At 36.5% G+C, this 15469-nt stretch overlaps 1 protein-coding gene across 1 annotated transcript; it reads right to left on the bottom strand.

Moving 5' to 3' along the window:
* Nucleotides 1–513: 513 nt before the first annotated feature.
* On the bottom strand, nucleotides 514–14573 carry RSRC2 (arginine and serine rich coiled-coil 2). The gene is made up of 10 exons (XM_009492866.2): nucleotides 13523–14573; nucleotides 13118–13274; nucleotides 12459–12502; nucleotides 9654–9844; nucleotides 8515–8658; nucleotides 4650–4772; nucleotides 4474–4553; nucleotides 3611–3843; nucleotides 1707–1796; nucleotides 514–1163 (listed from the first exon to the last, which is right to left on the bottom strand). The coding sequence occupies exons 1-10, from the start codon at nucleotides 13529–13531 to the stop codon at nucleotides 984–986; spliced, it is 1251 nt and encodes a 416-aa protein (XP_009491141.2). The 5' UTR covers nucleotides 13532–14573; the 3' UTR covers nucleotides 514–983.
* Nucleotides 14574–15469: the final 896 nt, after the last annotated feature.

The following is a 15469-nucleotide window of genomic DNA, read 5'->3' as shown; positions in this document are numbered from 1 at the left end:
AGGACAAGAGTATTTTTAAGTAAGCTCTCTGCAGTAAGGCCCCATCCAGACTGCATCCTGCCCTGGAAAGGAGTCACAGTCCTGGTCTGGCACTGCCTCATGCATTTAACGTGCTCAGACACAGGTATTCCTATAAGACAAGCTTAAATAATCATCTACTACAAAAAATTAACACACTTTCCAGTACTTTTAAGTACTGAAGTATTAGCAAGGGGCTCCAACATCCTACCGTTCTCAGCAATGGTTTTGTTATCCCTCTCTACTAAAATTTGCAAGTATCAAATTAACACCACCACAAAAAAAAAAAAAAAAAAAAAAAAAAAAAAAGAGTTCAGCATTCATCACTATGAGTTGTGCTCCATACTGCAAATCTCCTTATTGTAGGAAAATCCTACTTTAAAATAAGCAAAGCAAAACAAACACTATTTCTGACTTCAAGTTTTCCTGACATCTCTTAACTAGTTTCCTTACAGTTTGGCCCAAAAGACAACTTAATTAACATAAAGTAAGACCTTAGAGAAAAAATGTCTTTATTATTAACCAGGTTTTCTGCACTGGATTATGTGCCTATTGGCCCAGACCGCTAAATAACATCTACACAATGTTTCTTTCATGTTTCAAGAATTGAAAATAACTGTACAAGGTTAAAGTACAAAAGTACACAAGACAGTGGACACGAAATATCCATGTATGAGTTTATCCCATCTGCTGCTTGGTTTGAAAAGTAGAACTTTTAACTAAAAAATACTGTCCTTCTATAGTTCTGTCAAGTTTAATGGAAGTGGGTATAACCTGATTACAACACTAACACCAGTATCACTGATCTGATATTTACAAAAAAATTGTATTTTTCAATAAATTAAAGTCAATGCAACACCCATGCAAGCTAGAATGCTAGCTTTTTGGTGAACAAGGACCCAATATTTGAACAAGAACCTTCCATAGTCCCAAACTTTAAAACTGCTTTTTTTTCCTTTCGTTTTTCAAACTGCATCCATTCCTCGCATTGAAGAAGTAAACCCCAATCCCATTCCTCTTTGCGTATGAGTCTGTGATCTTGCCATTTCATACTGTGCATCTAGATTTCTGAAAACCTCTTCCTGTTGTTTCAGCGTTTTGTAACTCTCTTCATCAACTGAACTACAGCCAGCTTCATCCTCACTCTAGAAACCAGACAGAAGAAAACAAACATTAGCTGTGTAGCAAGTGGTGTTTTCATATACTACCAGTGCCCTAAACATAACAATTTTCTTTGTTTTCAAAAAACTAGTAAGAATTCAAGCATTTGGTTTTATTGCTGGAACATTTTAGGGTAGGGTAGCTTTCCCTCTCACTGCCAAGAAACATGCAGAGGCCTTCATCCAGTTCCTTTTCCTAACTCATTCAAATAAGTGTGTCCAATTAACTTACCTATACAAAGTAATACTGTTCATCAGATTATGAATATTGGTTACAGTTACCACTATTACAGATCATAACAGTTGCCTTGTTAGCCAGAAACACGAAATTCTAGAATTTGAATCACATTCAGATTTAGATGCTGCTTACGAACTTTAGTGAGAAATACTTAAAGTTCTTAACTACATCCAGCAGTATCAGGTTAACTTAACATCTTTAGTGGTTAAGGTACACTTTAAAATAAAAAAAAAAATAGTCACTACCCTACAGTTAATAATAAACTTAATTACATATTTGTAACTCTTTACCTTAATACCCATCAGTTTTCTGAATTTGACATTTTGGTCCTTGTTTCCAAAATTTAATTTTTCCCATATTTCTGCAGACTGTGATTTATCCTGTACAAGTTAAAAAAAGATGTATCACCTTTTTACGTAAGTTTCCGTTAATATCACAATACAATAGCAAACAAAAAAAGCAGTATGAAAAATGAGCCCATTGTGTAGCGATAGCACAGTTGGAAGTAAAAGGTTCCAAGTGACGTCTGACATTCCTGCAGCATCCTCACAGAAGCTCTTTGTGAGGGAAGTCTACTTTACCACAGGTTTCAAAATGGAGGTATATTCTTTACTTGGGTAGATTGTACTCATTTCCACAAAGTTTGGGAACCTTGTCAGAATGCATGCTTGAAGTGAATTATGGAAAAATGAATTTGCTTATTACTATTTACCAATATACAGCTGTCCTGGTTTTGGCTGGGACAGAGTTAATTTTCTTCCTAGTAGCTGGTATAATGCCATGTTTTGGATTTAGTATGAAAATAATGTTGGTAACACACCAATGTTTTAGTTGTTCCTAAGTAGTGCTTACACTAAATCTAGGACTTTTCAGCTTCTCATGCTCTACTGACTGAGAAGGCCAGAGATGCACAAGAAGCTCGGAGGGGGCACAGCCAGGACAGCTGACCCAAACTGGCCAAAGGGCTATTCCATACCATATGACATCATGCTCAGTAGAGAAACTAGGGGAGAGCTGGCTGGGGGGACTGCTGCTTGGGGACAAGCTGGACATCGGTTGGTGGTGAGCAATTGTTTTTCATTTGCATCACTTGTCTATCTTGGGTTTTATTTCTCTTTTTGTTATTTTCCTTTTCATTACAATTTATTATATTATTCTTTTATTTCAATTATTAATCTGTTCTTATCTCAACCCATAACTGTTCTCACTTTTGCCCTTCCAATACTCTCCCCCTTCCCAGCAGGGGGAGTGAGCAAGTGGCCGTGTGGTGCTTAGTTGCCGGCTGGGGTTACACCATGACAACAGCACAATTCAGGAAGAACTGCTACACAGCATTCAGGTTTCTTCTTCCCTCCCTTTTGCCTCCCATCAATGCCACGTGAACCAGTTTCAGTTTTTCACATCTTATGAAACAGTCTGCGAAAAGCTAAGTGAGCTTGTTACATAACAGACACATGATGATAATTAACGTAACACACACACTTCCATACTACCATAGTGTTGAAATACAAAAATACAAATATTAAAGCGCCAATTTTTCCATAGTATCAGGAGGCAAAACCTGTACTCAAATCCAGCAGCGTTCTGAAAAAGCAACTGCCCCAGGAGCTTTTATTTGGTGGCCTATACTTCACTAATTACAAGAGCATTTATTTGACACAGCATAGAAGTCTGAAGGCTAATTTGTATTTTTAACTTTTGTTAGTGTTAGTAATGCATTACTCTACTCCTGAAAAGTTACTAGCAAGGTCTGCAGACTTGTTTTTGAAGTCTGGAATTAGGCAGGATAAAACAGTCAAATGAAAAATCTCTGCAGTCACAGAAAGGAGTGGTCAATTATAGTTTCTATAGCTTAGCCATCACTGTTCAGTAAAAAGAGACCACCTGTATTGACATTCAGTTGCAAGTTGTAGGCAAACTGACAGAAGTAACATTAAGATCCCATTATACCTCATAAGTTTTATGACATTAGGGGTTTTCCTAAGGCTTGTGTCACAACCATTTGTCATTGAAGGTCTAGTTATCTTAGTCCTTTCACTCCTAGAGTTTTACCTTGGGCTGCTGTTAATAGGGAAAATTCTAACAAGTATAAAAGTAATTTTGCTGGAAATTACCATTAATAAGCATCCTCAAGCTGTCTGAATGCAAGATGTTGCCAAACAAGTTTTATGAAAGCAAGAAAAGACAACATTACCCCTTCCTTTTTGCCTTGCCAAAGCATCTTGCGCTTTTTCTCTTGCTCAGCAAATTTCATTGGATTCACTGCTGCTGGGTTGTAATAGCTAGGTACAGCTATTCCAGTCTCTGCTAGTGCTTTTGCTTGTAGTGCTGCCATTTGAGCTGCCATTGCTATTTGAGGAGTTACTTGTGTTCCCGATGCCAGAAGAGCAGCAACATTAATAACAGAACCTCCAGTGGCTGCAGCCGCTGAAGAAGAAAGGCAACTTGTTATCAGACAGTAAGTTCAGACTTTTTTGGAAGGGAAAAAAACAGATAGGGAAAAAAAAAACCACAACAAAACCAAACATCTCCCCAAAAACACCAAACAAACAAAACCCAAAACAAAACCCCCAACACTTCCCTTCATCAGAAATAAGCTGAAAATGCATGATACAATACACGTTATTTGGAAGTTAAGAAACAAGTATCCAATAGTTTTAGTAAACCAGAACTAAAAGTGAAACTAGTGTCCCTCATGTTTCTAAATACCCCTAAGCTTGTAGTAGCTTTCAAACTCTTGCTTAATGATGCATAAAGGAAGGGTCCAATGACCATCACGAATACCAGCCTAACATACAACATTTTTGTTGTATACTCAGTAAGTGATAAGAAATCCTGATCGGTTTTGTTAGGGTTTTATGTTTGGGGGTTTGGGTTTGGTTTTTCAAATGTTTCCTAGTTCTAGTTGTGGTTCTTATCTATGGACCAAGTTAACAATTATACAAAGAAAGACAACCTGCACATCTACTGAACAGGACTGTAACACTTGGCACATAAGCCTACACTGTCTTCCACTCACACTATTGTTTGGGAATTAATATAATATACATGGACTACCTGCAGCCATTTCCTGTTGCTTCTGTTTTTCAACCATTTCTTTCTCTCTCTGCTCTTGCAGCTTCTTTGCTCTTTCCAGTCTGGAAGTACATGAGAATAAGAATATTTAGACATGCAAAATCAACAGCAGCAGCTTATTAATATCACATATCATTAAAATCGTAACAATTTCTGACCTTCTGGCTAATGCTTCCTGTGCATCCATAGCTGTATTTCGTCCCCGAAAAGGCGGTGGACTCGGACTCCGGCTATGACTCCTGCTGAACCTTCGGGGCTTTTCAACTCTCTTCTTTCGCTCTCTGTAACCAAATTTAACAGAGTTGCTAAAACAATGAAGGTACATATATACTTTAACATTTCATAAAGTATTTGATCACAACTCTGAAAAACTGCTTAATGATTAATTTGGAGAGCTCTCAAGAACAGCTTACACCGTTCTAGTATAATCTCTGTGAAACAGTCACACTTGCCTTGTAACAAGACAAAGCTAAAACTGAAGATTTCCAACTGGAAGATGTAACAGAATGCGTAATTCTGGGTATTTATTTACCATCTTATACTCAGGGTTTAGAACAAACAGATCTGCTCTATTGGTATTCATTCTAAAACCTGACAAGAAAAAACATCGCATAACTTTCGGTGAAGTCAAATGCAAGAAAACTAAAATGGATCAAGTTACAAGAATCCTATAAAACCATAAAATACCTCACAACACTATAATTATGTTAAAAATGAGCATTTTGAAGAGGCTCGATTTAAAAACTGGAATAGTACTCAGGAAAATTACTATTTCTCTCCCCTCTGTGTACTCATCACTAAATATGCTCTGGACAACTGTTTGAGGGAGGCTATAAAGCTAAATGGGAGAGCTGGTTTAAACACATGTGATTTGCCTCAGGTTTGCTCTTGAGAAGGACAGTACTGTGCAGAGAACTATGAAGCATGCATTATCTGGAGCCTGACAATCTGAAAAGAACCCAGTTAAAATACATTTTTAAGCAAAATACCAAAATATTCAGTTCAATACTCCTTCAGTAACCTTCTCCTCACCTCCTCCCAAGTAGAAGCTGTTCTTATGACTTATACATCTAGTTCCATCTAAGCAACAGCCGCTCAAAATACACATATTGGCAGTATTTCTCTTTGCCAGGATCATTAATATCTACATTACAAGAGATAAGGGTTTATCCCTGTTTAAACCTCTGACACTGATATTTTAAACAAAGAAGTCACAGATACTGGAAGTGTCCAACAAAGCTTAAATTACAGGAGATATCACTCACATTTTTCCCAGATTTGCCATAAACACTAAGTTGAGATGCACAAAGATGTTTCTGCCATTTTATACTTAAATGTTATTATCAACCATTTGAGATAATAGCTAACTTGACAACAGCCACTTTAAATGGCATTCAGATACTCTGTTTCTTCTGTTTGCAACTTGGGCAGCAAATACAAACATCATGAAATGCAGACTGAAGTTACAAAGAGATCCTTGTTTACATGACAAATCTGGTAGAATACAAAGGAGGCAAGACTTATCTTTTCATAGAAGATGACAAGATGCAGATTCAGGCACTGGGAAGTGACAGATCTGCATTCCTGAGATAAGATGTAATGCATGTTTCAAAGATACCTTCATTTTTCCCCGTGCTGACTATTGTAGTTTGGTCTTGTCTTTGGTCTGATGCTTTATTGCACTGGTAAACATCAAGGAAATAAATATTTGAGCTTTTGTATTTAAGTATTTCCATTTGAAACAAGCAGATGGTGTCATGTTTTCCACCTAGCATTTAATCAGAGCAATGCCACAAAAGAACTGCCAGGAGGGTCTACATGCTCACAGAACAAAAAGATTAGTTTAAATGCTTGTGAGGACAGATCACTTGAAAACATGAGCTTCACATTATGCAGAGAACCATCAAGAGAAGGTCAAGCTCTATTATTTACAAATGCTTCTGTCACAGCCTGTTAACACAACAAATACTCCATTTCATGAATGAGGGAAGTCATTTCATGGTTGAGTTTAACAGGGTAGGTTTCCACATCATGTTTATCTGGCTTGTGAAGGTTTTTCCTTGAGGCTTGCCCCATAATTCTTTTTCCAAAGGCTTCAACTGAGCCCAGAACTTTATGAAGTGTTCTAGCTACAGTTAAAAAAAAAAAAAAAGTCTTATGCCTCTGTTATTTTCTTTCTCTAGGATATGTGAGATAAAAACAGTACTTAAAAAAACCGGATTCTTGCAGTATGTCCATCACTATCCAGTAAGGCATGTTTCCAGTTGAAGAAATTCCTAAGCTATGACTATAACTTACTTTTTCTTCCCACATCTGCTGTTCAGGTAATTTGAATTCCACTGCAGAAGCAAAGAACTATTCTGGGATGTGAAGTTTTCCACGGGGTCATTAAACACAAGAAGTTCAAAGTGACTTTTAAAAACAGTAAGTGCACGTCACCTATAATAACTGGAAATAGTGGGGAACTGAATCCTTACACACCATGCTGAAGGTGGCTTAAATACCATTAAATGCAATCAACATCTATACCAATTGAAGACCCAGCTCTACTCACCCCAGCTGAAAGTTTGGTAGAAAGTGCATGCCAAAATAAAACACGACACAAACCATGTAATTCAACTAGTTCTTCAGAAAGATAAGTCTTCTTAACAGTTTCACAAGTGATGTTGTAGCATTACACGAGCGTGCTAGATTCTTAAGTCTCCAATGATCCACCGTAATGTTGAGTGGTCATAACCAACTTCTACACTGTTTAAACATGCAATTTAAAATACTCTAGTGAAAATACTGCTATGTTAACTGGAACACTGGCAACACTTTCTTGGGAGCTCTGAAGGGACACCAATTTGCATTCAAACTACTTGTTTTACTTTAAAAAAAGTAGGAGGGAAAAACACAACTGTAGTAGTCATTAAGTCATATTTCGGCTTACTCATTCAGAAAATCCTACAGGACATTAAGAATGCAAAGGTGACACAATAAATAGACTCAGAACTCTACACCAAAACACTGAACAATTCATCAGTATTGGAAAACATTAACTTCTACAGTGATGAAAACCTCAACTCTAGCATATTCCAGGCAAGGCATGGATCTCAACTCTGTCAAACAGACCCAAAACAAGCTAGTATGTGCCTAGCTAGAGTGTTTCAATCTGTGCTTCTAGAATTTAAGTTTAAGGAAGAAATGGAAGCACCCATATAGGACAGGGAGAAAAATTAACATGATAAAATACTGTCATGTTGAACTTGACAAAAAGAGTTGGTAATGACTAACACAGCATAGTACATTCAGATCAGAAATAGTCCATCGGACTCAAAATTCACCTAACACTACACTAACTGTGCTAGTTTGTGGAGAAAACAAATTTTTAAATAAGCTTTGTGGAGGTATCAGGATTAGCTTCCGATCAGTGTATCTGCTCTGACAGACAGCGATTTCCAGTTAAACCTCCCTTTTATGATATATACACAGAGATAAACACAATAGTATTTTCAAAGTTGTGCTTTGCCAACCACACTACTCTTGTATCAACACATGAAAGGGTTAGTTGGATTTATTCTTCAGTTCTTCCCACTTAAATATAATTTAAATATCCTATTTAAAATAGGAAATTCAGTTGTAGTATAAGAAATCAAAAAGAGCTTCAACTGTGGTAATCATTACTACTCACAATATTAAGTTATTTACTTTCCTTCTACTTTATCCGTCAACAGTTCCAAAATGGTGGTTTTATAAGATACCCACAAAATAACTAGTTAAGCATTTCTAATTGCTAACATGAAGTCATGTTATGAAAAGTCGAGAATCTGAGACAATTAAGCTAAGACAAACATTTCTGTAAGGGTATACAAACTACCCAGTCCTTAACCCACTGTATCATACAGCTAAGAAAAAGCCAAACACATTTAGTTACACTGAACAGACATTAACTGGCAAAGCCATCATTCTTCTGTACACCAGCCCGCTACAGAACATTCAACCAAACACCACTGCTAAGTGTATATTGAAGTTAACACTTACCTGCTTCTACTCCTAGTTCTGCTTTTACTTCTACTTCTATGTCTGTGTCTAGATCTTGATCTAGAACGAGATCGCATACGTCGTTTTCTCTCTCTGCTGCGAGATCGGGATTTTTTCCTATCACGACTTCTACTACGATGACGTCTGAAACACATGTCCCAAATTCTTACATATATTCTCATGTTTAAATTCAGTTTCTAATTAAGGACTTACATACAGGTTTGTCACCACAGGGCAAAATGCATCAGGCAGGGTGGGGAGACTGCAAATTACACACAGAAGAGTTCATGCCTGGAACAGTTTAAGTTGTAAGACTAGGAGATGAAATGGGAAAGGAAGCAAACACTACCACTAGCCACAACAGACAAGTGAGTTACAGTGTTTACATAAACAATCATACTCATCAATACAGCTATTTTTAATTCTTCATTAAAGTGTACATCTCAAAACAAATACACGGCCAAACTAATCTGATACAGGAGTCTTAAATTCAAGGCAACAAAACTCTCCTCCTCCCCATGGTATTCCAATACCTTAGAGAAGGGATACCGAAATTTCAGCTGATGAGTCACACACAATCCCCTCAGCATATTATTAGCTGAAGCTTGCTCCTTGCTATCGTATTTGCTACAGATCCCTCAGCTATGAGCAGAGCTGGCTGAAAAGTTCTGCTGGCAGCAACTTGTTTGTCCCAAGCAATTCTCCTACCATGAGAGTGTGCTAGGTGGCCTACCATACAGGAGGCTTAGACAGCATTGTCTCCGTGTAAGTTCTTAATTTAGGAGGTGAAAAGCCATGACATTGCTAAAGTGTACTTTCTTTCCTGCCACTGACAACAGGGACCATTTAATACACTCTCTTTATAAATTTTTTATACTCTGTATACTATTTATAAACAAGAGACAGATCACCTACATAAAGCCTTAGGAGATATTTTGTACTTTTACTCAGAACCAATCTGAAAAAATCCCCACTAGTAGCAAATACCCTACCCAATGAAAACTGACACATGCAATATAAATTGATGCTTTAGAGTTAAATTAGGTCAGTAATATAATTCAGCTGTACTTTTCTGAAGTCTACAAGAATTCCAAGCACTGCTTCTGCAAACGCACTTTTAAACATGTAAAACAACTTACCTTTCACGAGACCTGGATCGTGAATGACTCCTCCCTCTTGATGATTTTCTCTCTTTGCGTTTATGTCTATCCTCACCATTTTCAGATGAATTTAGGCTATCTCTTCCCTTGTCAGAAGAATGTTCTTTGTCATTGTGGTCTTCAGATTTGTGCTTCTTTGAGGACTTCTCTTTGGATTCATGTCTTCTTGCCTGTTTTAAGAAGAAGTTGGTTCTTTCAGGAAAATAGTGCAACAAAGAGAGTTAGTATGGGTATCAGAAGATAAAAAATGATAAGTTGTGATGCAACATTAGTAACCTTAGGAGTGTGACTCAATCATGAGTGATGGCTATTTTACCTAATGCCACCAACTACCCAAAGTTGCAAATGCACACTATAATTTTTCCCCCTTTTCCCTCCTCCCCACTGTCTAAAGGATTTCTAAAGCATCCATCAAGGTATCATTACAGTGTTTCCATATAAGAGTTCACAGCATTGTAACAAAAACAACTGTCATTCTCAGTTACTGTCTCCATTCCAAACACATAGTAAGTAACTATCTTTAAGTACCTGACAATTTATGAATATGCATATATACACGCACACTCACATTTGTAGTGAATATTTAATATTTGCCTAAGCCTACCATGTCGAAAGTTACTAAAATCCATACATAGTTGCAGATATATACTATTTTGCTTTTAGAACTAAACCAATTTTCTATCCATCGTTACATAATTCATTTTTAGAGCAAAACTCTCTCAGTCAGTAACTTCCAACAGCTTTTTAAAAGTAATAAGTTACATGGTTGACATCCCATTTTTAGTATTTAAAACTAACATGCATCACTCTGAGACCTCCCACAGTAGTTTTAAATTAAAGATATGCTACTCCACTATACCGCAATTTCTTCCTGCAGTGTCTCTTAAAAAAAGATCCCTTTTTATAGATGCAATGCCAAAAATACTTAGCAAGGTCAGGCCTGATTTTTGCCAGTGTCTTCCTTAGAGACGAAGTCATGACATCAACACCTCTTCTTAATATATCCAGTTTATTTTGAAATCTTTCTAGCACAAAAGCATAGCCCACTTAAATCTTATGTTTAAATGTTTTGTTTCAAGTCACAATTTAAGCATATTAATTTTAGACTAAAACCCAATTCTTCAGAGGGTTTTTTTGCTTATCCAAATCCGTTAACTACTCATAAAACCTTTCCTATAATCATAACTCTCCCTCAAAAGAAGCAAGTCTAGAGAAGATACTATAATTAGCTTATCCCCACTTACCCAATCCTAACTCCTTATTAATATATATCCATTTCTAAATATATTTGATTATAGTTCTTCAAGTATACAATAATGCTAGATATTTTTCCTGCTTTTGCAATATTTTATTCTTAACTCTTTGAATAATCAGTTGTTACATAAAAACACATCTGAAGTTTGGTATGTTACCTGTACATTAATTTTAGGTATTTACACAAATACTTGTTCCGATACACATATTAAAAAGAATTACTGATATTCAGTATTTAGTCTACAGACAAAAGAGCTTAATCTTGCAAAACAGTAAATCTACTGTGGGACGTTATTCCTCATTTGTTCACTCTGTGAAACTCAGAAACCACTAAATAAATTGTGTAAGATTAGATCCAACAGCAATGCAAAACACTGGACATGATTTTAAGCAAGGACTTTTTTTTTTTTTTAAAACATTAAAAAGATATTTTTATTTTTTTAAAATCACGTCTTCCAGGCACACACTTAGTAATAAACCACCATTATATCCCATAACGGATTTAAGATATTTTTAAGGGAAATATGAGTTTGAATGACTAATAGTTACCTTATCATGAAGTAGGCTTATAATTTTGCTATCTGAGTCTGCAGCGTCTTCAGTTCAGTCTCTTCGCGCATTAGCACGCTGAGTATGATTTATTATAGAAATGTTATCATGTGAGCTAAACAATATATTCAATTTCACAAAAACTCTCCTAGATTATTTTTCTTTTCCTCTTTTTTTTTTTCCTCCTTTTTTTTAAACAGAGCTTCCATTGGAATGGGGGAAGGAGAAGTTCCTGACCCAGGTTAAAAGTTAAGAAGTCCCTCATCTGACCCAGCCTGCTATTGCCCCACACGGCTTAAGTGTCTTTGTGATTATTTCGATGTTCCTGGTTTGCTTGCTTCATCTCTTCTCTGGTGTGTAAGCCAGTTATTTTCAAGGTATTACTGATGCTGTCTCTTCTCACTCCCCTATATATACACACATTTTTTTTTTTAAAAAGAGAGACAGCCCTCAAATTTTTGCTGTTACTGTCATGTTTCCAGCCGACTCAGCTTGTTTGTCAAGCTATGACAGTCTTTACAATTAAAGGATGCAATAAGCAGAGCTCAGTCAGGTGGGGAATTATTTTTAATATACTTAAGTAGATGGGTATGTATCATTGAAAGTCCTGAACGTTGGCCAGGAATAAAGCCACCCAAGGCTTTCGGTTAATGGAAGCTCTGTGAAAGTCAAGAACACCATTCTACTTCTCCACATGAATTCTTTCTTTTGGCTGTTTCCACCAAAAAAAAAAAAAAAAAAAAAAATTACGTTACTAGTTTCTGAAAGCATTTTTCTATAAAACTATTACCTTGTCAACATGATGGCTGCAATCATGCTTCACTATGAAAGGATGTCCATATCCATTTTTAAGCTTAAAGTTTCCAATTTCTTGTACTTACCATAAAGTCATTTATATAGGTTTACACATATGTGCATTACTACAAGATACTTTTAAAGATGTACTGTACAATTACCTAAACGCTACAAAGTGTTAATTACCTCTTTGCTTCTGCTCCGGCTTCTGTGTTTTCTTCCTTCAGCATCTGGAGAAGAAAACATTTATGGTTATTTACCAAGTTAAAGAGAACATCAGCTGGCTATAATCTTTCTAGTTCCTTTCAGTTATTCCACCCCCAAAGTCAAGAATAGAGATTTAGAAAACAAACAGCACTATTCGAGTATCTACTGCAGAAAGCAAACTCTAGCTGTTATTCCCAGTTGTTTACATTTATTTAAGCTGTGACAGTGAAAAACTAGCCCATGTCATACTCCAGTCACATTCTCCAGCCAGGTAACCCTATTTTCGTTACAGCCAACCTTATTTTTGTTACAACTATGCAAAAGTATCCCAGTCTTAGCACATCTAATTGAAATGAAGACAAAGTAGTGTGGGTTTCTGTTTGGTGTTGTGTGTGTCCCCATCCCCTGAACTTTGACAAGGCCTTTTTTCTTAGCACTTCTATCATTAAAATTGAAAAGTTTCAATATTACACATTTAAGATACAAACCCAATTAGTAGCTTTGTTTTTTCCCCCAATTCTAACAAGTTACTAGAGCTAAGTCTGTGTATTTTTTCCAAAACAGCTTTAAAGAGATTTCAGTTCTACAAGCATACACCAGAACATTACTAAGCAACTTTGCTTATATGAAGACCATACCTGACTTCCGTCTTCTTTCCCTTGACCGTGAGCGTGATCTTGAATAATGATGCTTTGATGTTCTGGGAGAACTAGAGGCATCTGATTGTTCCTTTTTCTTCTCTCTTTCTGGAGAGGACTTTTCTGGGGCTACTCCATCTCGTTCTGTATCACTACCCTACACATGAAGACAGAATGTTTAGAAACCAAAAATTTAGGATTGAAAACCAAGGAAAAACTATTTACTTAGTACTTCCTCTGAAGACACACTTAAAATTATTTTCTGTAAAAACAATCTCTTGAGCAGCCATCTCATTATTAGTTAGGCAATAGCTTGATAGACTTGCAGTGAACAATGTGACTTTAATAATGAGAACTAATATATAGCAACATTTTGCTCTCCCACTACATTAGACTGCACTTTACCTTTTCCATGCGCTTTTGAGAGTGTCAGTAAGGCTAAACTCTGATCCACAGTTTTCTCTAAATGGTGTTGTTTGCAGGTCAATTATCCTTTAACATTTACATGACTAAGATTACTTAAGGTCAATGCTGTCCCAACGGATCTAAGTCACCTCAGAAGTTAGGGCATTACTGAGGCATAGCACAAAATCCCCACAGCATTTTGAAGTACAGGAATGAACTTTGGAGAGAAATGAAATTAGGTATATTGTATTAGTGTCACACAGTTCACTTTTGAATAAGGAAAAGCCTCAAACAGTGTCTCTATGCAAAAATGTGTATTTGTATGACAGAGTACATATAGATCACATCCACCTGTCCCAATAGTGTCTGTATCACATTTTTCTTAGAAGGCAAACCCCAAGATGTTCCCTCAATTCCTTCTAAACCTTGACCTAGGAGGACTAAACCCAGAAACTTGTCTTGTGGAGAGCAGTCAAGAGTGCTTTGTGATTCAATACTGGGAGAAGTAAATGTGTACAACCTGTGTATAAAGCAATGAAAGGAACAGAATGGAAAAAAGTACACACTCTAAAGGTAAATGTGCTTTCATTAATGCCTTTACAGATTCATTGGTCCCTCTTGTTCTGATCATGTTATAATCAAGCCTTCTGAACATTGTGTGGCTGCAGAAGATTTCACTAAGGATGTAATTTGGCCCAGAAATGCTATTCATGAAGATAATTTAGCATAGCAGAGGACTCAAACTTGCATGGTTTTCTACCAGCTGCAGTTTTATTTGAAAACTGAACAAAACAAGTAAAAACCTCTCAAATGCTAATTTATATTAATTACTTTGAAAACAAAGCAGCTAGTTTTTCTTAAACCACAACAGTTATTACAGATTGTCATTAATATAGTTTATTAATGGTAGACTTTCTTCATAACATGCTACAGGTAAATCTTTGGATTTATATTTCAGCTGCTACTGTTTAGTCTGCCCAATCCTTTATTAATTTTCATCTGTACAAAGATACACCTATAGTAAAATCTCTCTTCAAGAGCGATAAAGCGGCTGTTCACTTCTCCTTTCACATAGCATACGGATATCTAGTTCAAAACACACCAGCATATGGACAACAACACTGACCACTTAAGATTGCATCTGCAGCAGAGCTTTAACTATAGTCTCAGTGACACTTCTGAATACTATTGATACCCCACCCACCATCCTGAAAACTTTAGGACATCAGATAAAGAGCAGGAACTGACTCCCCTATTTGTGATCTTAGCCATGGCAATCCTTGGCACTCCACATCTATCATCTGCTTACCTACACCTCCCCCCTGCTTCTACTCGGTCCCTCCCTTCTTCATGTAAGGTTTCCAAAAGACTCAGCTAGAAGAAGTTTCAAAGGAATTTTGAGATTTCTATAAATTCACATTTCAAAGTTACTTGAGAAGGATAAGGAGAATACCAGCTAACAGTCTAAGTTAACTGGGTTTTTAAACATAGTACCCAACTGAAATTGAGCCCACTGCCACATTTTCCAAGGCTACCAGTCTCATTATTTACACACATTGCTGCTCATTAAAGACCTCATGCACTGCCCCTTAGAGAAATCTCAGCTCCACAAAAATACAGACAGCAAAAAAAAGCTGACAGACTTCAGTAAGACTATTCTCAGTTCTTAGATTGGCCACAGACTCACAGTTTCTGTGAACAAGCCCCTCATCTACTACTTTAGAGGAACCTCAAAGATAGTGCCTACAATCTAGGTGCAAAACTACAAGTCCATAATTCTTCAAGTCCTTTTACAGAAAAATCTTATTCTTAACAGGTTAAGTTATATAAACCGAAAAAGCATCATTAAATAAATAAATAAATGCATTTTAAAAATTCATTTTCTCCAGAAGTTTGTGGTCCTCTTGTTGTTTCACTACTGGTCAAACTTTCAAGACAAGAATTTTA

The sequence above is a fragment of the Pelecanus crispus genome, chromosome 11 (assembly GCF_030463565.1).
Source record: "Pelecanus crispus isolate bPelCri1 chromosome 11, bPelCri1.pri, whole genome shotgun sequence".
Lineage (NCBI taxonomy): Eukaryota > Metazoa > Chordata > Aves > Pelecaniformes > Pelecanidae > Pelecanus > Pelecanus crispus.
The sequence above is the reverse complement of the archived record's forward strand: the minus strand, read 5'-3'. Positions and strand labels throughout refer to the sequence as shown.